General features: G+C 41.5%; 1 protein-coding gene, 1 long non-coding RNA gene and 2 other non-coding genes across 6 annotated transcripts in view; 2 read left to right on the plus strand and 2 right to left on the minus strand.

Annotated features, from left to right (window-relative positions):
- The window catches only part of NCK1 (NCK adaptor protein 1), a 116,092-nt gene extending 107,055 nt beyond the window's left edge, over positions 1 to 9,037 (plus strand). For all 3 annotated transcript variants that reach the window (XM_018571777.1, XM_018571776.1, XM_018571778.1), the window contains 2 exons: positions 1,390 to 2,099; positions 8,787 to 9,037. In XM_018571777.1, the coding sequence (XP_018427279.1) occupies positions 1,390 to 2,099; positions 8,787 to 8,981 (905 nt within the window). In that variant the 3' untranslated portion in view covers positions 8,982 to 9,037. The remainder of the gene's footprint in view (positions 1 to 1,389; positions 2,100 to 8,786) is intronic.
- Positions 1 to 9,410, minus strand: part of LOC108799849 — a 14,768-nt gene extending 5,358 nt beyond the window's left edge. Inside the window, exon 1 of the long non-coding RNA XR_001942055.1 lies at positions 9,326 to 9,410. This is a non-coding gene — a long non-coding RNA (uncharacterized LOC108799849). The remainder of the gene's footprint in view (positions 1 to 9,325) is intronic.
- A 16,526-nt stretch (positions 9,411 to 25,936) lies between these two features.
- On the minus strand, positions 25,937 to 26,009 carry TRNAK-CUU. The gene has a single exon. It is a non-coding gene; the product is annotated as a tRNA-Lys (tRNA).
- A 109-nt stretch (positions 26,010 to 26,118) lies between these two features.
- TRNAG-GCC lies at positions 26,119 to 26,189 on the plus strand. The gene has a single exon. It is a non-coding gene; the product is annotated as a tRNA-Gly (tRNA).
- The last annotated feature ends 1,313 nt before the right edge of the window (positions 26,190 to 27,502 follow it).

A 27,502-nucleotide genomic window follows, 5' to 3' on the forward strand; every position in this document is an offset into this window, starting at 1 on the left:
GGGCCACCTTTTAGACAGGAGCCAATTAACCAGCATGTCTTTGGACACTATGGCGTAACAAATTTGTTATATATTCAACACAACCTTAACTTTTATATTTTACTTAAAACTTGAGTTTTATATCTGATCAGCTTCTTTGGGGGTCCCTGGGTGACATTAGGAGTCTTATTGACCCAGATGTCGCCATAAAGAGAACCTGTCACTGTATGTGTGCTATTACATAGAGAGCTTGTTTGCCCCTATGTGATAGCAATATAATGAAGTGTGAATTGAGAACTGAAAATATTCATTTGATAAACAGTAACACAAATATTGTGTGACATAAATTGCAACTGCCATTTTAATTCCACAGGGTCTCTGCTTTCTGGAAAATATACTGTGGGCGGAATTTATCAAAACTGCAGCTGACAAAATCTGAATGGTTTTTGGTTGACTTAACTTCTCTCTTCAGTTCAGTTAAGATTTGAAAATGAAATTGAGACGCCGATTGGTTGCCATGCACAACTGCTCCAGATTTTGCCTGATCCAGTTTTGATAAATTAACCTCCTAATGTTTTGGGAGATTTAAAGACACTTTCATTTGTACCCTCCTTGTGGCAGAATCGGTGAAACCACAACAATTGCAGAAAACAATGGTAAAACATTTGTTCCTGGTAGACCGCAAACATGCAGGATAATACAAGGCTGGAGCATCATGTTTGCGCTGCCCTTCATATACAGAAACCGGAACCATACCGCACTCCTTACTTGATGAGGATGGGTGCTCGAAATGACTGCGGATGGCGCCGCCACACATGAACAATAGAAAAATGTCACCAGCACACCATAAGTTGAAAAAGCAAAATATTTTATTGCCAATAGCTGTATCTCATTGGCAATACAGCTATTGGCAATAAAATATTTTGCTTTTTCAACTTATGGTGTGCTGGTGACATTTTTCTATTGCCCTTCATATACATACACATATAGATGACTGGACATTCATTGACCACATCAGTCAGGAGCAGGTATCATACAGCTGACACTATGTATATTTGATGTGGTTTGTTATCCTGATTGTCATGATTGTGCAGATATGTTGCCCATGTTACTGTTGCCCAGGGACTGTCACTTATATCTAACATACTTGAGTCGGGTAGTCAGTTTAATTTTCTGGTATTAAAATAATTGTATAACTGCGATGCACAATTCTAGAGGATAGTTGGTTATCTTAAGTCAATTATCCTTCTCTATTTGACCTGCTGACCACTATCGCTGGAACACAAAATGAGAGGAGGAATTCTAGATATGGCCCTTCTTTATGCAAGATGAAAATAAGTTAGGGCTTTACATAATATTTAAGAGCCTTTGGTTCAGAAATGTTCTTAATATTTGTGTCTTTATTTCCAGGTATTGGAAAAGTAAAGCGGAAAACAAACATGCCCGATTCGTCTTCCACAGCAGATGAAAGTTTATCGGATACAGAACGTCTGTACGACCTTAACATGCCAGCCTATGTTAAGTTCACATACGCAGCTGAAAGAGAGGATGAGTTATCTTTGGTGAAAGGAACAAAGGTGATAGTAATGGAAAAGTGCAGTGACGGTTGGTGGCGGGGCAGTTACAATGGACGTGTAGGCTGGTTCCCGTCAAATTACGTGACTGAGGAGAATGATAGCCCCTCTGGAGACCAAGTAGGAACTTTGTCTGAAAAATTGGCAGCAGTTGTCAACAACCTCAACAATGGCCGCTCGCTCCATGTGGTCCAGGCTTTGTATCCTTTTAGCTCATCTAATGAGGAGGAGCTTAATTTTGAGAAAGGTGAAATGATGGATGTGATTGAGAAGCCAGAGAATGATCCCGAATGGTGGAAATGCCGGAAGAGCAATGGCCTGGTGGGTCTTGTACCAAAGAACTACGTCACTATAATGCAGAACTTACAGCCCAGCTCGGGTTATGAGCCATTGCCACCCCGCTGTGATTACATAGGGCCTTCCGTCTCTGGACGCTTTGCTGGCCATCCGTGGTATTATGGAAAAGTTACACGGCATCAGGCAGAAATGGCGCTCAATGAACGAGGCAACGAGGGGGACTTCCTAATCAGAGATAGTGAATCTTCGGTAAGTGCTATTAATCTGCCGATAACGCTCAATCACTTTAGAGCTTGACAACACTTCAGGAGCCCGAGTATCCTGTAAGCTTCAAAAGGACTTCATCTAAAGCCTCAATTTAAAATCTTTTTCATATAACTAAGAGCCCGTGTTACCAGACTATAAGGTGGCTTTGGGCAGACTTACTCACTGGCTTCCGCATTCTTTATGGATTTCTTTTCTAATCACTGAATTAAAGGAGAACTATGGGGTCAGGGCTTTTCCCCATAGTTCTACTTAGGGTAACGGGAGGACACTAGCTACAGCTTGCGATATACTGAGACGCCGCAGCTGAAGCGGATCCCGACAATTGTGCCGGGATCCGCCCAGCTGCGTGAGTGACAGCTGGCTCTGCCTATCTAGAGGCAGAGCCAGCTTTACCCGCCCCCTCCCCCGTCCGTTCCGCCAGTAGGCGCTGGGGGATCGGGGAGAGGGGAATCCAGCCCCTCCCCTGTCACCGCAGAGAGCCGTGACAGGATCGAGAGGTGAGCGAACGCCGGTATGTGTTCGCTCACCTCCCGTTCTACTGAGCCGACCTGTGACAGCCTCATTGTCACAGGTCGGCTAGAACTATGAGGTGAGTGAAAAGCACTCGCCTCATAGTTCTTTAATAACATTCGCAAGAATGTTTTAATTTTTTTAGAACTATAACCATTTTCTGTCTGCAAATTATACCCCGAATGCATGCAAAAGCATGCACATTGATGGGTGTTCCTGCAATTTGAGGAATATGCATGTTCCATTGATAAAGGCACCCCAAATGTGCCAGGCACAACTTGTCAAAAATGTGCGGGGGGGAAAAAATGAGTGAGGCTTGCCGCTCAAACTGCTGCATGAGGTGAGGTTCCTTGCCAACCTCAGAGCATCTGTATAAGAAAAGGTATACAGTAAACTCCCCGTTTTCTGGCATCCAAGGGGATAGGTAGGTTCCAGATAAATATAGTTTCTGGTTGCTTGAGAGTCAGTATTAAAAATAGGTCTGACTAATGCCATATTCCATACTATACCATAACATAAACTCTGTATTGACTTCATATTAATATTGAAATGCAGTAATCAAAAGCAAATTTAAGGCAAATAGACACACTTAAGACAAATGTTTAGATGAGAGTTCTGGTTAGTTGAATACCGGATAACTGAGAGTTGACTGTATTAGGAGTGGGCTAAAATGCAGCATTTAAAAAAAAAAAATACTTCCCTGGGAACCCAGCTGCAGAAGGCAGTGCTGATGTCCTTGTGCCTCAGCACTATATGCCGGGAGACCTGGGCGCTCAAATCCTGCAAGAATATCCTCCTGCATTGCATTCTCCTTTTTTTTTTTTTAAATTAAAGCCCAGTTCAAGCATTTAGTATTTTGGAAAGAGCAGGGAAGGTTTAGAAGAGCCCGTGCCAGGATTTATTATCTGTGTCAGTGCTGAAGAAATGTCCCCTCACCTCTTCTCAGGGCACACTTTTTTTTATTTGCGTGGGTAAGGGCTATATCTTTTGTCAGTGATTTTCTGTCCCAGTGATGGCTAAGTCCCCCATTTTTCATATTCGTGTTATTGTGGTGCCATCCGCTGGCTCCTGTGTCACAACAGTAAAGAATGAAGATTGGAGTCGCTGCCTGCTGTAGAGTGCAGCAGTATTCCTTTTCTTATACAGGGTGTTTCTACTAGCATCTGGGTCACATTTTGCAGTGTTAAAGTGACACCAAAGTCAGGAGTTAAAGGAACTTGAATGCATTTTTAAGATTTAACTATTAACAACCATGTATCTTATTTGTGTATCACTCGGCTGTAGATCCTCCAATCATCTCTGAATTGGTGCTGACACTGTCCTTACTTCTGGAGGGTTGCTACTTCTGTTCCTCATGTCCCTGTGTGTGTTATAAAGTAGTCACCACTCCAAGCTCACTCCTGTGATGGACTACAATCTCAATACAAATTAGTAAACTAAACATGAGATTGGAGTTCATCACAGGATTGAGCCTGGAGCAGTGACTACTTTACAACACACACAGGGACCATAGGGAACAAAAGTAGTCACCCTCCGGAAGGAAGGACAATGTCAGCATGAATTCAGAGATGATTTGAGGATCTACAGCTGAGTGATACACACAAGATACATTTGTGTCATTACTTAAATAAGAACTATGAGGTTAGTGAAGTACACTCGTCCCCAAAGTTAGAGCATTGAAACTGTCACAGGTCAGCTCTATTGATAGGGAAGTGAGCAAAAGCATGCCGATGCTCACTTCCCGATCATCTCCCTGCAGAGAGCTGTGACTGACACCTCCCCTCGCCGATCCTCCAGCGCTGACTGGAGGGACAGATGGGGAAGGGGGCAAGCATAGCTGGCTCTGCCTCTAGATAGGCAGAGCCCACTGTCAACCAGCCAGCAGGGTGGATCTCGACAGTATTGTCAGGATCCGTTCCGGCTGCGGTGCTGTCGGCATATAGCGGGCAAAAGCCTGCTATATCCTGAGTTTTGGGTAACAGGAGGATGTTTGTATATGTCCTCCCTTGACCCTGAGGAAGAACTATGGGGAAAAAAGGATTACTTCATTGTTCTCTTTTTAAGGTACTTGAATTCATTTTTAAGATTTAACTCCTGAGTTTAGTGTCACTTTAAATGTATGTCACAATGGTGAATATTTATACATCTTTGTGACAGTAGTTTACAGAATTCATTTTTAATAATGACAAAACTGGTGTCACAATGTTATAACACCACAGTCCAGTGCAATGTTTGACACACATTTGTGTGTTTATTCTGCTCGGCAGCCGTCAGACCAGCATTTCCCCTAAATGAAATAAAAAATAGCCTATAACAGAGAGCAATGGCAGGAAAAGAAGCAGCCGTAGCCAGACATCATGGCACCTACTACAGACTTATCCCCCACAAGATTTTTGTAGCAACAAAGCCATAATGCATAGTCTCTGAGCTTGTATATGTGCACCTGGCTATGTGAGCTTAGGATGTTTGTACCGTTTACACTGTCATTACATATGTAGATTATCTGCAGAAAAAAGTAATTTCTTTCTTGTCAATTGAGGGACACAGGAATATATTAATTCCCTAGATAGACATACACTGCTCAAATTATGGTCGATTCATGCACTGGCCAAAATGTGAGCCATGGGTGGCCCTGTTACTATATTTGTGTGACTCGATAAAAGAAAGTAAGGTTTTTGTACTTGCCATAACTAGAGATGGGAAGGGCTGGGGGGGAAAACGGAAACATTGGGAGACAAATTTCAGTTTTTTCCCCCCAAAGCCGTTTTTTGTTTGGTTTTTTTCTGGAAAAATTGAAATATAGAAAAAGGAGTGTGGAATATGTTCTTATACAATGATATATAATATATCTGTGACATGGTATTCACACTAAACATAAAGCCTCAGAAATCTTTCATTAAAGGAGAGCTATGGGTTAAGTGTTTTTCCCCATAGTTCTCCTCAGGGTCACGGGAGGACATATACAAGCGTCCTCCTGTGACACAAAGCTCAGTATACCGCAAGCTACAGCTTGTGGTATACTGAGACCGCTGCAGCCGGGACGGATCCCGACATTACTGTCGAGATCCACCCAGCTGCGTGAGTGACAGCTGGCTCTGCCTATCTAGAGGCCGAGCCAGCTGTACCTGCCCCCTCCCCCGTTCGTTCCTCCAGTTGGCGCTGGAGGATCGGAGCAGGGAGGGGGGGAATACCTGCAGGGAGCTGATCGAGAAGTGGAAGAGCGACGGTATGTCTTCGCTCACTTCCCGATCTATTGAGCCGACGTGTAACAGTTTCATTGTCACACGCCGGCTAGAACTATGAGGTTGAGTGAAAATCACTCGCCTCATAGTTCTCCTTTTTAAGGTCTTAATGTTATAAAGTCTTAAATGATTGCACATTCTCTCAGCTGAAGACAAGCAAATCCTGGAATACAATTCAAGTAACACTGAACTTCTCAATGCAGGTCTCAAACTGAAAAAGAAATCTGCATTTCTGCCACTGGGGGCACTGCTTCAGTGCACTCTATATGTAGTATATAGTACATGTACATATAGAGTGCCTGCAACAATACATTTACAATGATCCTCTGCTAACATGAATGGGATTGAAGTCTGTTGAGGGATCCAGGTCCCACCCCTCTTTTTATTGGACCTATGTACTGTTGGCTTACAAAACTGAAGCCTAGGGGCAGGATTTAACCGCTTGAAGACCAGGTGTCTTCACCCCCTTCCTGTCCCGGCCATTTTTCAGTATTCAGCGCTGCAGTACTTTGACTGACGTTTATTCAGTCATGCAACGCTGTACTGAAATGAATTTTATACAATTTTTTGGGGACAGATAGAGCTTTTATTTGGTGGTATTTATTCATCACTGGGGGTTTTTGTTTTTTACTATATTATGGAAAAATTACTGCAAATTTTGAAAAGGTTTTTTTTCCCCCCATTATGTTGGGAAACAATTATTGTTACCCAATTTTTTGGTAAAATATAAAAGACTGGTTCACGTCGGGTAAATAGACACCAAACATGTCGAGCTTTAAAATTGCGCGCACCTAAGAAATCGCGAAAAACTACCAAACCCAAGATTGACTATAGGCAACGATTTTACCGCTCATCAGTTTAGTGTCATCGGTGATGGTCCTAGAATTATTGCTTTCTCTGCGATGTTCGCAGAGATGCAGGAGAAACTCGAATAATTAGCATATCGTGCAAAAGTTCATTGATTTCACTAATGCAACTTAAAAGGTGAAACTAATATATGAGATAGACTCATTACATGCAAAGCAAGATAGTTCCAGCTGTGATTTGTCATAATTGTGATGATTATGGCTTACAGCTCATGAAAACCCCAAATCCACAATCTCAGAAAATTAGAATATTGTGAAAAGGTGCAATATTCTAGGCTCAAAGTGTCCCACTCTAATCAGCTAATGAAGCCATAACACCTGCAAAGGGTTCCTGAGCCTTTAAATGGTCTCTCAGTCTGGTTCAGTAGGAATCACAATCATGGGAAAGACTGCTGACCTGACAGTTGTGCAGAAAACCATCATTGACACCCTCCATAAGGAGGGAAAGCCTCAAAGGGTAATTGCAAAAGAAGTTGGATGTTCCCAACGTGCTGTATCAAAGCACATTAATAGAAAGTTATGTGGAAGGGAAAAGTGTGGAAGAAAAAAGGTGCACAAGCATTTGCATTAGTGAAATAAATGAACTTTTGCACGATATTCTAATCGAGTTTCACCTGTATGTAACATGTGCAGCGTAATGGGCGAAATCATCGCTTTCGCACGTATGCACACCCAACTCATGTTGGCATGTGTGTATGTATGGGTGGGGACTTAAGGGAATTAAAATTTCATGGATGTGATTTTTCCTTTTTCAAAATCTTTTGCAACTTCTTTTTTATTTTTTTCCTATTTTTTTTACCTAACTCTATTGCTATCGCATAGGGGGCTAAGAAAACCCTCTATGTGATGGCAAAGAGGGTGTGACAGGTCCTCTTTAGGGAGACATCAGGGGTATCCAAGACCAACACACGGACCTTCACCTTATACAAGCGTTCCGCCGGCTCTATATTTTAAAATGTTGGCAGTTTCCGGCTCACGTGCACGGGTGGCTGGCGGGACATTTAAATATGCTCGCTCAGCTCTAGGAAGCTGCCGGCCGTATTAGTACAACAAGTGATTTGCATGTATTGTGGTAATGAAGAGGTGCAGAGATGATGTACAGTATATGTGTGCACATTTTCATGACTCGAATTGAAGGCTTTCTTCATTTCTTTTTGTGAACTTTTTTTGGGGGCTTGAATCCTACAAATACAAAAATGTCTCCACAGGAAACACAGATACTGGGGTCGGACTGTAAAGCAAGCTGTAAATAGCTGCCCCGCTCCCTGTGATTATATTGATATTCACACAGATTGCTTGCATAGCACAGAGGCGGCCGCTTGCATGAGGATATGAGGAGGAAGGGTAACAAAAACGCAAGTTTCTGTGTTTATATGCAGCAACTGCCTATGCCTGCTTCATGTACACTTGGTGTACATTGCTGGCATATGTTTTTTTAATACCTCCACAAAAGTGACCATACAGGGACTCGTATACACACATGTGCACGCACGCACATGTTGAACTTGATGGACCTGTGTCTTTATTCAACCTCCGATACTATGTAAGGTGGAAATAGGCTTTAAGGTTGAATTGGGTTGGAATCAGTGGAGTTAAGCCTAAATTTGAGCAGTATATGGACAGCTTTAGTTTGTTGAATACAAGTGGTGATTTGTAGCTTTATACTAGCGCCAGTAAATCTTTTGCAAGTCTGAGTGTAGCAAAATTACTTTCAATTTATAAAAATACTCCACAATGATTTATTTTTTTTCCTGAAAATTTCCATATTTTTCCGGGGGAAAAAATTAAGAAATGTTGTTGTTTTTTTTCTCCATGGCTTCAAAATTTCCAGAAATGTTACATCTCTAGTCCTGCCACTTCCCAAGCCACGCTGTTGGTCATGTAATATGAATGATGGATTCACTGATCAATAGGATAGCTCAACAAACGTGAGCGCAATCTTGCTGTGTTTTATATCCTGGTATTGGCTGTAAATGATTGAAGTATAAAAAGAAACCATTTCATGCAGTTCGTGCTCCTATTCTAATATATTTCCTTTTTCTTCTTTCAAGCCAAATGACTTCTCTGTGTCGCTGAAAGCTCAAGGCAAGAACAAGCATTTCAAAGTACAGATGAAAGACAATGTGTATTGCATCGGTCAGCGCAAGTTTACCACCATGGAGGAACTGGTAGAACATTACAAAAAGGCTCCAATTTTCACCAGCGAGCATGGCGAGAAACTTTATCTAGTTAAGCATTTGTCTTGAGAAGAACTTGTGGGAAATGAGGGGTAAAACTCCAGGTTAAGGTGCATTCACCAAAAGACTGGACTCGTATAGACTGGTAACGCCACTAGTGAACCAAAGGCATCTCCTGGCCCTGCTGCGAAGGACATTTCCTGTATTGTTACCTTACTCTCCATAATGAATCGGATTATGCTATCATTTTATTTTCTATTTGCTTTTCACACTTCCATCCCTGTACATCTCCCTTTCTTATTTTCTACATTCTGCCTTATTATTGTAACATATCAAAGACTTGTATCAACAACATGTATCTTTTTCTACATTTGGGGTTCTGAGCAATGGGATTGAGCTTCACCATCTGATACCAGAACTCCTCAATTACATCTTTGTGCTGCTTTTTGTGTTGTCCACTCTGTGCTTTTGGACTGTGAATCCTGAAAGGCATGTTGTGGCCTGGACTGAATGTTGTTTTCACTGTGGATTTAGCCTTGTCCTTTGTCGCACTTGCTGTTTAGGAGATTGGCACTGTGTATGACTGATTTTGTCTCTTCATCTGTTCTTATCCAGGACATTTCATATTTATTTGTTTACAAAATGTTTATTGCCTTCTAGGTCATTTGCATATTCAAATATTTAATGCACCCACATACAAAGTATTCATACCAAATGCTGTATGTTGTCCTATTCATGTCGTATTCTATCAGTCATTTACTTTTCCACTGCCTGTGATGCAATTGCGATCTGTACGTGTTTGATTTCCCCTAAAACAAACCCATCATCAAAATAAGTCTCATGTGCTTCCCTGCCCCACCTTGCTCACTTAAGGTAATAAAAGGTATCAGAAGCCCTGAAGTATTTGCCTTCTCTGCATTATCTGTTGCTCTAAATTCCCATAACCACATCACCTTCTGAAGGGGAGAGTTAGCCAGACTGACCTTCCTATTCTCCTATTCAGGAGATATTGGTCAGTAGACTGGATGTGGTGTGATCAAGCCGAACTGAGTTCTGCAGCAAGTATTTTAGGACTGCTTCTACCTTTTTGGATGTTGAAGTTGCAAGCCGGTCAGGGATCGTTTGGGTCTTACTTTGACTATTGGTCTGCTTTAGATATCTATGAATTGGCAGTCGAGTATTGAACTTCCAAGTCTCAAAGACACTGATTTTTGGAAACTGGAGGAAGAAAAAAATGGGCGGTATTGGTTATGGCAAAGCGATTTTAATGGCCACTATACGTAAACTGTATAATTTTCCTGAACTGTTTATGTGAATGAGAATTTAATAACATTCATGGACCGATATTTAAAAGATTTTTGATATATTATTAGAACTGAAAACACTTAAACTGAAGGTAACATTGTTAAGATCAGTATTTTAAGAGACACTGTCCAGTAAATGCCATAGAAAACAAAATGTCTGCCGCTGTTTTGTTTCTTGTTGCATAATCTGTCTTCCATAAATCAGTAGGATATACATCGGAGTTTCCTAAATGTCAAAATTTAACGGAACTCCTATTCAGTGCTAATATGCATGGTAACAGAGTAATTCTATTGCAATTTATCACTGGATATCTGTTGTGGTTTCTATATAGTCTGTGGTTGGGAGATGGTAAGGGGGCGATTACCAGCAACCTTGGACTTGGAATGTATGATTGTTTAGGAACCATGCCATTGGGAAGCTGAATTTTTGTGTCCATTAAATTGTAAATGTGTTGCAAACAATATGACCTTTTTCATTTTAGATTTAGTGGCCAAAGTATTAGTTCACCCAAAAGTTGTATTTTAGCTTCAGGTGTATGCTGACACGCTAATTTGGCCCATGGAACTGCCTGCCTAATGTTCCACTGTTGCTAGGTGGATAGGTTGGAATATCTTCCAGTCCTATGAGCTGAAGGGGAAAGTTCCTCCTTTTCTGGTCATGGCTTATTCTATTAGAAGTGTTAATGCTTCTTGGGCTTTTTAGCACCAGGCTTTGATATCCCAAATCTACAAGTCGTCACTGCACACTTGTTAAATTCTACCAGGTGGATGTTCAGGCTTCTGAAGATGCCAGTTTTTCATGGATGGTCCGTCAGGCGGCCATGGATTGTTCTCTGTTCCCTGTTAGGGTTTCTGTCCTTTGGGTCAATTAACCATTGTTTGTCTTGCCCACCCCTCTATTAGACTTATTTTGATTATCCCAGTAGTCTAAGAATTAACTCCTTATGTCCTGTGATGTACAATCAGGAAAAAAGATTTTTGTCTTAACTGTAAAATCCATTTCTTGGATTACATCACCAGACACGGGACCATCCCCTCTACTTTCTGTGATCCACTCTACTGCTTACTCCACAACTAAAGGTGCCCATACACTTGCAATCATCGGACGAAAATTTTTGTCCGATCGAACCGTTGTACGATTTTCGTACGGTGGCCCCATCCTGCCCCGGCCATCGCACCGATATTCGCAAGCTGTCTGGACACTAAGACGGGTTGGGAGTGGGAGCTCATATCCAGGGCTGTCCTGCAGCTTTGACTGATTTGACAGTGTCCAGTCACCTGTCGGTAACTACATAACCTAGTGGTCTAAAGGTGCCCATACACCTTACGATTATCGGATGAAACTTTTCGTCCGATGATCGAATAGTCGTACGATTTTCGTACGGCAGCCCCATCCTGCCCCGATGATCGCAAGAATCATTTAGCCGTAATTAACCAAAAGCACCTGGACGAAATGCGGTAATTGATTTGTCGTATTTTCGTTAGCGCAAGCGCAGTGTACATCGTACGACTTTTGACGGACGGAAACGCTAGCAACCTTACGACAATCGTAAGATCTAGCAAAGTTTTCAAACATGCTTGACCGTCAAAAGTTGTACGATTGTACAGTATTGTCGGTCGGACACTGCAATGCACACATACGATTATCGGACAAAAAGTCGATGGGCACCTTAAGAATCAACGACCTTTGTCCTCTTAACAAATACTGCATTTTATATTTTAAATGCATGTGCTTGAGCAGTGAGGCTTTTAAATGGAAAAGGCAATGTAGGACATGAAATGTCTATCTACATGAACCCTTATTGTGGTGACCTTTTGATTGAGGCCATTTGTTTTAGAGTACTGCCTCACACCAAAAATGCTTGTATGGCATTCTCTTATCTTGCTAGACATGAATGCAAAGCTTGCGCTGCCTGCGCAGGATCAGTATTGCTTTTTACACAGGTTTTGATTTGGTGCGTTTGTTTATTCTTTCATGTTAAAATCCTTTAAATGGTGCCAAGTCGCTCTAACCCATTTTACTGTTAAAATAGGGAGACACTTACTAATACAAGTGTTGCACATCAAATATTATATTAAAATATTGGTGTAAAATTAAACCCATGTGATGTGTATAAGTATGTGCAGAGAAGGTAATTCATAGTTGGGATATTTATAGCATGTTTTTTTTTTTTATGCCTCATTGTTGTGTTTGGCACTGGCAGTAAAGTGGTCATTCCCTGATTATCTAGTATAGTTATTAAGAAGTTATACTTAAAGTGCAGCTGAATTCTCACATTTAGTTTACTAAATTGTATTGAGATTGTAGTCCATCACAGGTGTGAGCTTGGAGCGGTGACTACTTTACAACACACACAGGGACCATGGGGAACAAAAGTAGTCACCCTCTAGAAGGAAGGACAGTGTCCGCACCAATTCAGAGATGATTTGAAGATCTACAGCCGAGTGATACACAAATAAGATACATTTTTGTTAATAGGGTACTTGAATGCACTTTTAAAGGAGAAGTATGAGGTGAGTGCTTTTCACTCACCTCATAGTTCTAGCCGACCCTGTGACAATGAGACTGTCACAGGTCGGCTCAGTAGATAGGGAGGTGAGCGAACATATAGGTTCGCTCACCTCTCGATCCTGTCACAGCCCTCTGCCGTGACAGGGGAGGGGTTGGATTCCCCCCTCCCCGATCCGCCAGCTCTGACTGGCGGACGGGAGAGGGGGCGGTTACAGCTGGCTCTGCCTCTAGATAGGCAGAACTAGCTGTCACTCACACAGCTGGGCGGATCCAGACATAATTGTAGGGATCCGCTTCAGCTGCGGCGTCTCAGTATACCGCGAGCTGTAGCGGTATACTGAGCTTAGGGTGACGGGAGGACGCTAGTTTGTGTCCTCCCGTTACAGATGTTTGTACAACTTCCTGTAATGTACAGTACCAGACCTGGAAGAAGAGGCAGGCACTCCTTGTCTGCACGTCTAACAACGTCCTGTAATGTACAGGAGGTACAGTACTACGAGCACAGTAGCATTACAACTAGTAGAACAGCCTGGGACCTCAGTTTGGAAATACGAGTTGTGTGCAACTCGGATGTTCGTAACTCAGGCACTGCCTGTACTCAAAGAAACTGATTTTTACAGGTAAGTCAACAATCCTGCTTTCTTGCATATTCATTTTATGCAGTGGCTACTTACAACTTTAATTTAGTAAAGACCACTGCAACACAGAGTAGTAGTGGCCTGGGGACAGTTAAAGTAACTTGAAGTTGGCACACTTCTAGCAGGTATAACTTGTTGTGGATGCCCCAACTTTCCTCAGTTCTTAACCAAGTAAATGGTTCATCATCTGTTTACATCATGCAAGGAGGGTATTGCTCTTTTCTGTCATGTGTTTCTGAGGCATTATAAGCTTACTATGCAGATGTATTTTTATTTTAGTTGCTGTTCTATATTTAAAGAACTTTCAGTGTGTTATGGAAAACTGTTGGTCATATGTTGATCTGCCTATAAATATGACATTGCATAATCATGCATTTGTTATGCAGAGAAATCCCACAGTTGTGGCCAGTGATTGTTAGATGACCGGTTATTATGAGGGTTCTCACGCTTCACATTCCCAGTAGCCTATCTGATATCCACAATTTCAATATTTACACCTACTGCTGCATCTTATTGCATTGTTAGAAGGTCCCTACTGACTGTGAACAAGGTGTGTGTGTGTGTGTGTGTGTGTGTGTGTGTGTTTATAAAATAATCATTTAGGGTACCATTGCTCCCACTGACGCCAAGAAGTTGTTTACATACATTGACCTCCGCCACAGCATTTTTTTTACTTCCACGCTGGGGCAATTTTTACTTCTACCAGCTGCAATCTGGGCCAACCAATAGTCTAGTAAATGGTGAGCTGTCACTTTTTTTTTGTTTAAAAAGTTTGAGTTTTAAGGATGGATTCCAAAGCTGGCCATACACTCTTCTATTTTTTTGTTGAACCCGTTGGCTGAACAAAAATAGAACAGATTCCTCCAACAACACTTGGCAGAGTTGATTGAGGAATCGCCTTCTGGCTTCATTGTATACTGACAGCGGCTGCCGGCCTCCTTCGTCAGCTGATAGAGGGATGCTGGCCGAAAGGGTGCCTACTGCGACACCCTCTGTGAATTTCGTCCGGTTCATCAAGAACTGACTGTAATTAGCATAATGTATGTGGCCACCTTTTTAGTAACACCTTCTCGGACTACAAAAGCATTTGCACACCATTCTTTAGATTTGAGAGATTTTCACTATAATTGAATTCAAATTCAAAACTTTGTATGCCAGCTTGCCAGTGTGAGAGCAAGAACTCACATGGATATGTGTACATATGTTTTTCCCCTTTGTATTACTACTTGGGGCTTCTCCTCTCATTGATGCCAAACATTGATAAAAATTCTAAGGACACATACAATCTCCAAGAAATAAAATATGTTCTTAGTTTGCCAAAGTATGCTGTCTAGGTATCAAGGATGCTTATGTATATGTAAAATCTCAAATTTGGACAGACATTTGAAATCTTAAGGGACTTCTGGTTGCAGAGAAGTTCTAAAACACTTTAATTTGCAAACAGTATTGTTTGGGTTTTCTTATTTTGTAATGTTTGCAATGTGTAATTAAAATCTGTGGTGTTACAGAGCCTTTTGGTAACATACACTAAAATTTGATGTGGAGTATTAGCTTTTCTGAGCATGCATATGCAAGTAAGAAGCAAGTTTAGTCTATTATTGAGTTTCCATTTTGTATTCTGTGCTCCTCGTGCCTAATGTTTGCTCTGGAACACACACACATAGAAATCATACGTTCGCTTTTTTTCTTTTACAATATTTTTATTTTAGCATGTGGAAAAACACAGGATATAAAAGAACAATACAAGGAAGTTACAATAAGCAATTGTTGCAGCACAGTATGGAGTGGTATCAATCTATTTGTACAGTGTGGCAAATAATTATTTGATCCCCTGCAGATTTTGTAAGTTTGCCCACTTACAAAGAAATGAAAGGTCTATCGTTTTTATCATAGGTGTATTTTAAATGATCGAGGCAGAATATCAACCAAAAATCCAGAAAAACACATTACTCACTAAACTGCTACTCCATTTATAACATTTGTATCATAAGTATTTGATCTGCAAGCAAAACACGGCTTAGAACCTGGTGGAGAAACCTTTTGTTGACAAGCACAGAGGTAAGACGTTTCTTTTAGTTAGTTACCAGGTTTGCACACATCTCAGGAGGGATTTTGGTCCACTCTTCTTTACAGATCTTCTAAATCCTTAAGGTTTCTTGACTGTCGCTTGGCAATGTGAAGGGTCCTCTCCCTCCATACATTTTCTATAGGATTAAGGTCTGGAGACTGGCTAGGCCACTCTATGACCTTAATGTGCTGCTTCTTGAGCCACTACTTTGTTGCCTTGGGGGGTCATTGTCATGCTGAAAGATCCATCCATGATCCATCTTAAGTGTTCTGGCTGAGGGAAGGAGGTTTTCATCCAAGATTTTACAATACATAGCCCCATCCATTGGCCCCTCAATGCGTCAAAGTCGGCCTGTACCTTTAGCAGAGAAACAGCCCCAAATCATAATGTTTCCACCTCCGTGCTTGATTGTAGGGATGGTGTTCTTAGGGTCATAGTCAGCATTTTTCTTGCTCCAAACACAGCGAGTCGAGTAAATGCCAAAGAGCTCAATTTTTGGTCTCATCTGACCGCAGCATTTTCTCCCAATCCTTCTCTGAATCATTTAGATGTTCATTGGCAAACTTCAGATGGGCCTGCACATGTGCCTTCTTGAGGAAGGGGACCTTGGGGGCGCTGCAGGATCTCAATACATGGCGGCGTATTGTGTTACCAATGGTTTGTTTGGTGACTGTGGTCCCAACTGCCTTGAGATCATTCACAAGCTCCTCCTTTGTAGTTCTGGGCTGATCCCTCACTTTTATCATGATCATCCTCACCCCATGAGGCGAAATCTTGCATGGAGCTCCAGACCAAGGGCGATTGATGGTTATTTTGGATTCCTTCCATTTGCGACTACTCGCTCTAACAGTTGTTTCCTTCTCACCAAGCTTCTTGCTTATAGTCTTGTAGCCCATTCCAGCCTTGTGCAGGTCTACAATCTTGTCCCTAACGTCCTTTGGCAGCTCTTTGGTCTTGTCCATGGTGGTGAGGTTTGAATGGAAAAAAAAGATTGTGTGGACAGGTGTCTTTTATATACATAACGAGTTGTCGTTAGGAGCACTTTCTTAAATTGACAGGACTAATCTGAGTACCACATAGCCAGTCTGTGGGAGGAGCCAGAATTATTGTTTGTTGGTAGGGGATCAAATACTTATTTTACTCACTGAACTGCAACTCAATTTATAATATTTGTATCGTGGTTTTTCTGGATTTGTGGTTGGTATTCTGTCTCTATCATTTAAAATATACCTATGATCAAAATTATAGACCTTTCATTTCTTTGTAAGTGGGCAAACTTACATAATCTGCAGGGGATCAAATCATTTTCCTCACTGTACAATTCAGAAAATATGAGTGGTTCGTAAGAATAACTACCTATGACACCACTAGCATCTAAGTGACATGGGAATAAAAATCATATGCATATACCATTCTATTTGTCAAGCTATAATGGCTTGTACCGCACTGGCATAGGTAAAGAGCAGGGGATGTGGGTGTAAAGATGCTCAACACCACTCATCCACGAGTCAACCCATGTGATGGTTAAAAATTGTGCACGCAGCGCGCTGAGAAGGACTAGTACACTAAAGAAGAAAGATGGTCAGGCAAGAGGAGCAAGGAGAAGAAAAGGAAATGGGTAACCAAGAGGCACAGGAGAGGGCAGGAGAAAAGAAAGGGGGCTACCACCAGGAGTGACTCCACAAGTACAAAAAATTGGGTAAGCTACTGAGCAATAGTGTATGATTAAACCCAACAGATTTAAGATATCCTACCCAAGGGGGCCATATTTTCACGAATTTTGAGTGTCATCAAATGTGAGTTTCTCACTGATCATAGCACCTGCAATTCTCTGCTTAACTTCCCCAACATATAGGATGGGCTTTCGGCAACATTTTGTGATTCTTTCTTGTAGCTGAGATAATATGATTGGGCAGTCAGATATGAGATTTTCCTATTCAAGAGGGCCTCCCAAGGTTCACGCACCAAGTACAGGTGAAACTTGAATAATTAGAATATCGTGCAAAGTTCATTTATTTCACTAATGCAACTTAAAAGGTGAAACTAATATATGAGATAGACTCATTACATGCAAAGCAAGATAATTCAAGCCGTGATTTGTCATAATTGTGATGATTATGGCTTACAGCTCATGAAAACCCCAAGAACCCCAAATCCACAACCTCAAAAAAGTAGATTATTACATGCAATCAATAAAACAAGGATTGTACATAGAACAATATCGGACCTCTGAAAAGTACAAGCATGCATATGTACTCAGTACTTGGTTTTGGGCCCCTTTTGCAGCACTTACTGCAATTACTTTTGCATGATATTCTAATTATTCGAGTTTCACCTGTATGTCTGTACAGTACGTCGCAGTGAAGTATAAACCTGATAAGATTGTACAAACGAATCCATTGTTTTTGGACTTTGGGATATTTCTACCAAATGTGAAACATAGTACCTCAAGAGGTGCAGCCCAGGAAGCAGTAGGGAGGTAAATTAGGCAAGTATTTATACATTCTATGTTTAACCATTTTCAGTTTTCTATGCACTTATGCCTGTGGATCTTTCTATTTCTAAATAGGGATAGATAAGGTGACGCTTGGTCTACTTAAAAAAATTAGTGCCAATACCTCCCTGCTTACTCCCTCATAAAGAAACGGCACTGCTAGAGAATCAGAAACAACATGTATCTGCTGTCCACTGCACTGAATCATGAATCAACATTTAGTAGAGGTGTGGCTCTGGGTTATACAGATGGATGAAAGAGCTGTCTTGCTCTCTATAATTTGGAATATACCGTATTTGCCGGCATATAAGATGACTCGGCATATAAAACGACCCCCTACTTTTTGTGTTAACATATAGGTTTTGGGCTATACTCGTCGTATAAGATGAGTATAGCCCAAAATAATGTTTGAATACACCCACTAACCTCCCTGGCGGTATTCCCGAGTGTGGCTCGGGGTTAATTTTCAGTACCATAAGCGTTAACCCCGAGCCACACTCGGGATTACAGTCTCTTACCTTGTCCACGATCCCCGCTCTGTCCTCCTTCTTCCGGGTTCCGTCAGTATACCGCGCTGCGCCAATCACGGCAGCCTTTGTATTTATTAATACAGGCTTTGTATTAATGAATACAAAGCCTGTATTAATATAGCATGGAGAGATGTCTGCAGAGCACTCCAGCTCCTACCTCAAATCTCTTCTCACTGCCTGTTGGTTCAGAATCCTATGTTCCCTCAAGAAGTAGAATATGCAGCATTTCAGGTGTGTATTAATTAATACAGGCTTTTTATTCATTAATACAAAGCCTGCCGTGATTGGCTCAGCGCGGTATACTGATGGAACCCGGAACATCCATACCTGGCGTATAAGAGGACCCCCGATTTCCGGGGGATGAGCATGGAAAAGGACTGAAAACTTGGAAGGACTTATTTCAATAATCGGACACATTTCAACCTAAAACATTTTCGGAATTAATACAGGCTTTGTATTCATTAATACAAAGCCTGCCGTGATTGGCTCAGCGCGGTATACTGACGGAACCTGGAACACAAAAAAAATGTTAAGTCTAAAAACCCGCCTTATACGCCGGCAAATACGGTAGTAGGAAATAGCCGGACAGATTGACATAATGTGTTCCACAAGATTGAAAAAGCCCTTGAGACCAGCATGGGAGGAACTGGCAAGGCAGCTAGAGAGCAGGAGGTCTTGGAGGACAGTTAGGTTGATATTTTGAGATGAGTTGGTGATGTAGCTTAAGGCAAGGTTGTTGATGACTTTGTATGTTATTTTATGTTTTGGGGCAAATGTAAGCCAGTGGTATTGGCAGAGATACATGGCAGACACTGATCAGTTGGTAAGGTGAATGAGTCTGGCATCAGCATTGGAGAAGGGGAAATAGCCTGTGCAGAGATAAGCCAACGAGGAAGGAGTTTGAATAATCAAGTTGAGAGTTAAGAAGGGAGTGAATTAGCTTTTGGGAACATTAGTTAAAGGAGAACTATGAGATAAGTGATTTCCACTCACCTCATAGTTCTAGCCGACCTGTGACAATGAGACTGTCACAGGTCGGCTCAGTAGATCGGGAGGTGAGCGAACAGATACCGGTGTTCGTTCACCTCTCAATACTTTCTCGGCTCTCTGCCGTGACGGGAGGGGCTGGATTTCCTGCTCTGATGGGAGGGGGCGGGTACAGCTGGCTCTGCCTCTAGATAGGCAGAGCCAGCTGTCACTCACGCAGCTGGGCGGATCTCGACATCGATGTCGGGATCCGTTCCGGCTGCGGCGTCTCAGTATACCGCGAGCTGTATACTGAGACAACTATGGGGAAAAGCCATGACCCCATAGTTCTCCTTTAAGAAGGGCCATATTTTGAAAATGTTACCCAGCTGAAGGTGACAAGATTTGTACAGTGATTGAATGTGGTGCTTAAAGGACAGTTCATTATCCAGGATTACACCTAGCACCCTGGCATGAGGGAAGGGATTGATAATTGTGTTATTGATCTTGATGGAGTCAGGGTAGGGTACATGGAGGGAAGAACTATGAGCTCAGTTTCTGAAAGTGAAGCAAAAGAAATGAAGCAAAAGAGTAAGTGTTACTGAACCCAAAGGTGTGATTAAATTAAAGGGTGCTGATGCTGAGTAAATGTCCATATACAGTATATCTCGATTTAATGATAGATTGTGTGCATGGCTAGTGGGATTTAGGGCGGTCAGCCCGGAGAGTGGGCCATATAATAACATGCTATACAGACACATACAATTGTGCAGTTTGTCACTTAGAACATAATAACACAATATATACCGTGCTAGGAAGAAAAAAAAAGTGTGCCTATGAATTAGAAATATGTAGAAGAAAAATATGACTGCAATTAAGAAACATGGTACGCAGTTGGCTTATAGTAAGTGTGGGGGGCAATATAAAGTGAAAGACCCGGGCTCAAACACCATAAAGAACAGCATTACTTTACTAAAAGATGGTAAACAGTGCAAATATTTTGGGAACTGAGGTAATTCACTGGTCACTGAAGAGTAAATGCATTTCATACTCTGGCAAACATAATTGTGGAACAGCCCCTCCCACGCCCTCAGTTTTTTTGCTAGTGTCCTATGATCTCTCTCTGTCAAGAAGCCAGGCTTGGCCCATGTGCTCAGAATTCTGCATGTGCGCAAGCAATTTGGCTCAAAGCATTGTGCATGGCCGGGCGCCTCTGCACAGGTGTGTGCAAGTCTGCGTGTTTGTGCGCACACGCGGGTTGCAGATGTTCACGTTAAACAGGCTATTTAAGGTCGTGACATTCTAGCCTCCCATTCTGACCGGTCTTCCCTGCACCCAGCATCTTGACTCTGATCTTCTGTTATTGGCCCTTCTTGGCTGACCATTCTTCTGCATTCCCTAATCCTCGGCTTGCCTCTGACCATGCTTCTGCTTACTGCTTTGTACATTGCTGCCCGAAGGTAACTGACCTAGCCTGTCCCCGGCTATGCCTTCTCTGTTGTTCCAGTACCTCGCTGCTCAACTGACCCAGCTTGTCTTGGCTGCTACTAACGGAACTCGTGCCTCTCCTGTCCTTGTGCACCTGTTCCAATTCCAGGGGTTGTTGGACTTGAGCTGCAAGAGAGACCTCCCTCGTCAACTCAGACTCCCCTAAGGTACATGGTTCTGATACTCTTTGAGAGGAGTTGTTTTTTTTTTTGCTAATTCTACCTCTACACACTATCTGAAGTGGACTCTCACCTCAGCCTAGCTCCACTTAAGGCACCGAGGCTGTAAACTTGAATCTTCCTTTTTGGTGCCCCTTGGCAAGTCTGAGGGACTGTACCTGCTGCTATGTGGAAGATGCAGGGCTGGCCTGTAATGTTGCTTCAACACAAACAGGGTTATTCACAAAACGGTGAAGATTTAGGAGAAGTGAACAATCTAAGACAAAATAGCTGAACTGGAAAGTGAGCAGAATTGGGAAACTTTTCCATATCTGCTATTTTGGGCTAGATTGTTCACTTCTGCTGCCTTCTCCAAACTCTTCACCCTTTTGTGAATAACCCAGTAAATGTATGTTCAACACTAACTCTGAGTGAGGCTCTCAATTTTGGTACAATAGTGCAAAAAGATGCAGTAAGCTGCAGGATGCTCTACAGGTCCAGAGCTGTTTCCTACCCATCTGATGGAGCCCTGTCTCTTCAGACCCTCTCCATGGAGGGAGGGGTATGCCCTCCCCAAGTGGGTAAACTCCCCTGTAATAGATCTTTTAACTATTGAGAGTTAAAGCTCAGCCCCATTAGGCCTGAGGGTCTCCCTTTCCCCTACACAGGTGTCCCTGACTTTGGGTCCTGCTTTCAAGGGTTTTACTCCAACCTGTTTACTGTTGCTGTACTCCTAGGAATCCACATTGTGGGGTTTCTGGACTATGATCTTCTGAAGAAGCTCTCAACCCCATGCCCTCTATGTCAATGTCCAACGGATGCTCCAGACACTTCAGATGAAAGTTCATATCCAATACAGACTTTTGTAGATTGAGCTATCACTTGGAATACCTGGACCTAGTCTTGGATACAGGTCAATCCTAGGTGTTTCTTCCCTAGGAGCTCAAGTTCCAGCCCATTGCTCCAAGAAGCTACCATCAGTCTGGTATTGCAAGATCCTTTTGGGTTTAATGGTGGCCTCCTTCAAGGCAGTGTGGATTGCCAAGTATCACTCCGGGCCCCTTTCAGCTCAACATTTTGGAGGCCTGGAACAAATTACCGCAGTCTCTGGACCTATCATGTGCCTGTCTGCCCTAGCCGGGATCTCACTGACCTGGTGGCTGATCAACCTGTCACTGGAGGCAAAGTCACTCCTGCCACTGACTTGTCAGGCTTGGAGGGAGTTCTTGGGGTGGAATCCAGACTTCCCATCAATTTATAAGTTTATGTTTTGAAGGCAGATTCTTATCCGTGGAAACCAACCATGGAATGAAGCACCCTTGTAGGTGGTAAGGACTTTGGCAAATGTTGTTGCACTGTTGCAACTTTCTCTTTTCTGAAGATTCTGATGTTTGTGCCGCCATGTGTTTTCTCATGATCATTACCTGAGCAATCTCTGGCTGTAATTAGAAAATTGCCATTTGCATTTCTTTAACTGTGAAGAGTCTTAGCAAGTATCTTACCAAAACCTAAACTGCTTTTGCAGAGGATATCCCATGTGACTTCTAGTGTACATGTTTAGAAAATGAAATTGGCTGCAGACTAGAATGGAAAGGTCCTTTTTATTGTTATATTTTCCTGCATAGCAAATGTTTCCTTCAGTTTTGCCAGTCTGCGCACCATTGCTAATATATTCTGCATTCTGAGCAGAGATACACATCTTTTGATTTTTACATTTCAAACGGCTCATTTGCCATTGTTTTGGAACCCCAAAAACGACATGGCTGCCAAGAAAACAGAATTAATAATTTGGGAATCTACAGAAAGAGGTTTCATGGATCTTGTAGTTTCCTACCCTGGTGGAAATAATTTTAGAACTATTCAGTAAAAGAATAGTATGTTCTTTGTTGCATTTGACCGTTAGTACTTGCTTAATCACCTGAAATATAATTTTTATCTATAGGCAATGTCACAGTGCCTCCAAGTGGTTATGTAAAAGTTACAGGTCAGAATTCTTGGATGGTATCTAGTATATGTAGTAAAGCTATACTACAGCGAAAAAACGAATTAGGGAAATTATATTTACAAGTATACAAAGTGGCTTTGCAGTTTTTATAAAACAATGTATTTAAAGTAAATGTCCTCATCAAAGTGACTATCAGTGCTCTCTATCAGTTGATAGTATAAACTGTACCTTTTGATCCAGCCTCTGTTCCAACATTATCATCTGGAGCCTTACCAAGCCTGGGATCCAAATAAGTCCCTTTGTATATGCATTTACATGCTTTGCCTATTATCGTGTGAGATGAGGCCTGGGATATGGTCCTAACTCTACTACACAGAAGTAGAGAGATCTCTGGGTAATGTCTCGTACTGGAGAAATGGAAAGGAACTTTTGTCATCTGTTGGACAGCGATTTTATTTATTCATTTCGAAGAGCACACAGGTTTGCGGCAGCTGCATTTACATGATTTTTAAAATGAAAGCAAACGTACATAGAAAAAAAAAAATCAAAAATTACTTACTCTAGGACCTGTTCCCATTACTGTACTGTGTGGCAAATAAATACTTGTCCTTTTTCTTGATGTCCCTTTATGATAATAATAGTTAAGTGTTTGGTCAATAAAAAGGGAACAGCAATACACATTCACCTGGCCAAGATTCTAGTGGTGCAATAACTGTCATATGAGTTAAAGCTCCTTTAGGAAATGTATTAAGTGTTCTTAGTCTGTTGGATGACACTATGCCCTCACTGTGTTTTTGCAGGACCAGTTGGTAAGAAGTGAGTTTGAGGGACTTTTGTAAAATACAGAGCTCAGTCCTATGGCTAATTTACAGCTCTCCATATTTAATACAATAAGAAAATATTAAACCTCTAGCAGGTAAATGTAAAGAAAAGTTGCAGCAAATATTTAGGTAAACATTCATAAAATGTTATATTATAATGACTCCAAATATGCAGTCAAGGAAATGCACTGAATATTAAAACCAGCTGCTAAAGTGCATGGTACCATTTTAAATGTGCTACATGAAGGTAAAAAAAACTGAGTACACCTCAGCAATACATGAACATTTCCCTGTGTTTTATCACTTTAAATATGCTGCAAATACAGTTAAATAAAAACATTTCCTCTCTTCTTATTTTCTATGGAAGCAGAAACTTGGCAGCTTGCCAACCTTCTAAAGTAAACAAACAGTTACTGTAAGCTGTTAGAAACTGACTGTAACATCAGTTCACACTATGGAGACCTGCATTTCTCTGTACCTGAGCAAGGCAGGTCTCCACAAGGGCAATTGTTTTCTATGTGCATGGTTCGGAAAAATGCAGCATGTGTACATTTTCATAGACTGCACGAGAGCTGTTCTGCAGTCTCCACCATGTGATTGTTTCTATGAACTGCAGATGCAGTGAATAGAAATACATGAAATGTCAATTTTAAAAATATAAAAAAAAGAATTGTAAAAAATGTAAGGCTTCCCCACCACCATTGGCACACACGGACACTGGCCCGCATGGTGTCTAATAATAAATTATTAGAGCATACACACAGTGCTGCAAAAGGAGGGATAGTGTGCCGATGGCAGTGGTGTGCGACTTTGTAGGTATTGCCAGTGAAGCAGAGAACACCCCAGTCATCACCCACAGATCTACACATGGATAGCAACATGTTCCCAAGAAATCATAAGAATAGTTCTCTGGGAAATAAGTCAGACGTGACATGTGGTGTCTCACTGGATCCTCCTCCTAGTGGCAGGCCATACTAGAAATCTTATAGACATCATAGGGAATTGAAAAAAAAATTTGAGAAATTAAAGTCACAAAAGACACTAAACTCAGGAGTTGAATCTTAAAAATGCATTCAAATACCTTAACTATTAATAAAAATGTATCTTATTTGTGTATCACTCGGCTGTAGTTCCTCAAATCATCTCTGAATTGGTGCTGACACTGTCCTTCATTCTGGAGGGGGGCTACTTTTGTTCCCCATGGTCCGTGTGTGTGTTGTAAAGTAGTCACCGCTCCAAGATCGCTCCAGTGATGGACTACAATCTCAGGTTTAGTTTTATAATTTGTATTGATATTGTAGACCATTACAGGAGTGAGCTTGGAGTGGTGGCTACTTTACAATACATACAGGGACCATGGGGAACAAAAGTAGCCCCCCTCCAGAAGGAAGGACAGTGTCAGCACCAATTCAGAGATGATTTGAGGATCTACAGCCGAGTGATACACAAATAAGATACATTTTTTGTTAATGGTTAAGGTACCCGAATCCGAATGCATTTTTAAGATTTCATTGCTGAGTTTAGTGTCACTTTAAGATATGTTTGAAATGTTTTTGGGCATTCCAGCGTACATGGATAATTGGGGGCAAAGTAGGCTTCATCCTGTAGTTCAGCTTTTTTTTTTTTTTTAAAAGCTGTTTGTTTTTAAACTTGCATCTTTTGGATTTTAAACAGTTGAATAATTTAAATATTTAATATGGGCTCCCTCTATGGCCCTTGAATGATGTGCTTTCCAGTATGGAAGCTTAGCATTGTCTGGAGATTTTGATGACTGCATCTGCAGTGCAGTGGTATGAGCTAAGAATGGACCTGGGTTATCGGGTGATATAACTCCATCGTGCATGTGCAGACGTTACATCATCAGTCGCCACTCAATGACTGAAAATAAAACATCCCGGGCTAGAAGACTGAGAGTGTAGTAAGATTGGTTAGCTGGGTATCTGTGTTTTATGACAATTAGCCGTCGTCAAGTCATTTGACGTTTCATGTAACTGTTTTTTTTCCTGCAAAATTAAATGTGAATGTGTCCCTTGCTACAGTGTAAACATTCTTAAATACATTCAGCTTGCTTATGAAGTGTAAGAAGACTAAAAATACACTCGCCCAACGTGGGGCTCGAACCCACGACCCTGAGATTAAGAGTCTCATGCTCTACCGACTGAGCTAGCCGGGCTGATGGTTGTGAGCATTAGCATAAATTCTTGTGGGTGTGTTCAGCAGTCCATGTGCCGTGAACCAGAAGGACAGCAGTTCTACACTTGCAGTCATAGTTTCTACATAGAGCATTGGTGGTTCAGTGGTAGAATTCTCGCCTGCCACGCGGGAGGCCCGGGTTCGATTCCCGGCCAATGCATCTGATTTTTTGGGCTCACATTTTTTATTGTGTCGTTTTGTCGTCATGTATTAAAATACATTTGACTTAAGATGAACAAATAATGGAAAGCTTGTACGTTTTACCAGTTTTATAAAAGTAACATATCCCTTTAGTTATATTATACCCCAGTAGTTAGCAGAACTGACTAGTTAGAATAGCAAAAAAAAAACAAGAAGAAGTTTTATCCCTTAAAACCCCAACCCAAATAAAAGCAATTTAAACTGCAAGAATCAATTTTATTTTTTTTAGCTTATGCTGTGTGAATGGGAACATGTAACCAATATAAAATAGGTGTTATCCCAATTTGGCTGGGAAAGTGGAAATACATTTTAAGAGACAAATACAGGTATGTGAGCAGAAGAACATTACAGTGATCAGTATACACCATACATTTTACATTTCTGTGGCTGCACAAAACTTAATTTAATGGTCTTCGGAGTTGTCTGGCTGCAGTTTTTTTTATGATGACTTCTCATTTGCCTAGCAAAATCGTACTCGGGTGAAACAATTGTGCCATTCATGGCCAGGCTTACTCCTAGATGCAAAGAGGAGGACAATGCTCTCTAACTACACAGCACGTTCTGACTACAAAGTGATTGTCAGCGAGAGATTTTACTTTTTTACCTATTAATTTTTGTTACTAGTTGCTTCAACCAAAAACCAATGTGCTGCAAAGGAAGAATTTTGTAACAAAGAGTTAAATGTCTTGCTCATGCATAGTTTCTCCTGATTAGTTGCAGCCGTAGGGTGGGGTTACATGTGCAGTAGTAATTGCTAGCCAGGGACTTAACCCCTTGTTGATGCTGCCACTCAGTAGTTCTTATCTGCTTTCATAAGAAATTTGATGTCTGCTACAAAGTTCATTCTCAAGCACAGGGAGATTGTAATCACCTTGAGTGTGAGATTCAGCCCCTGGTAACAATTTGCCAGAAATCTGGAAAGGAATTAGCTACAAGGAATACACTTGTTATGAAAAACAATTAAAATCATGCAAGTAGTCCAAGTTTCCCCCCAGGACTTGTTCACACCATGTGCGGTGACCTGAGTTATATGCACAGATCAACACAGTCTCACCGCAAGGGCACATTCATTCCATTGTGTTCTATGTGCCTTGTTCACACCACAATGCTGCGTTGAGGTGTGGTGTGAAAGAATGCAGACTTGTATTGAGCAATGCATAGAGAGGAATGAAATGTGACATTTTGATAAAGATTCAAATAATGTAAACAATTTTGGGCGCATGTTGACTGGAAGGAGAGCAAGGTTTCACACCCCAGTAAAGTAGACTATGA

The sequence above is a fragment of the Nanorana parkeri genome, unplaced genomic scaffold (assembly GCF_000935625.1).
Source record: "Nanorana parkeri isolate BGI_ZX_2015 unplaced genomic scaffold, ASM93562v1 scaffold1835, whole genome shotgun sequence".
Classification (NCBI taxonomy): domain Eukaryota; kingdom Metazoa; phylum Chordata; class Amphibia; order Anura; family Dicroglossidae; genus Nanorana; species Nanorana parkeri.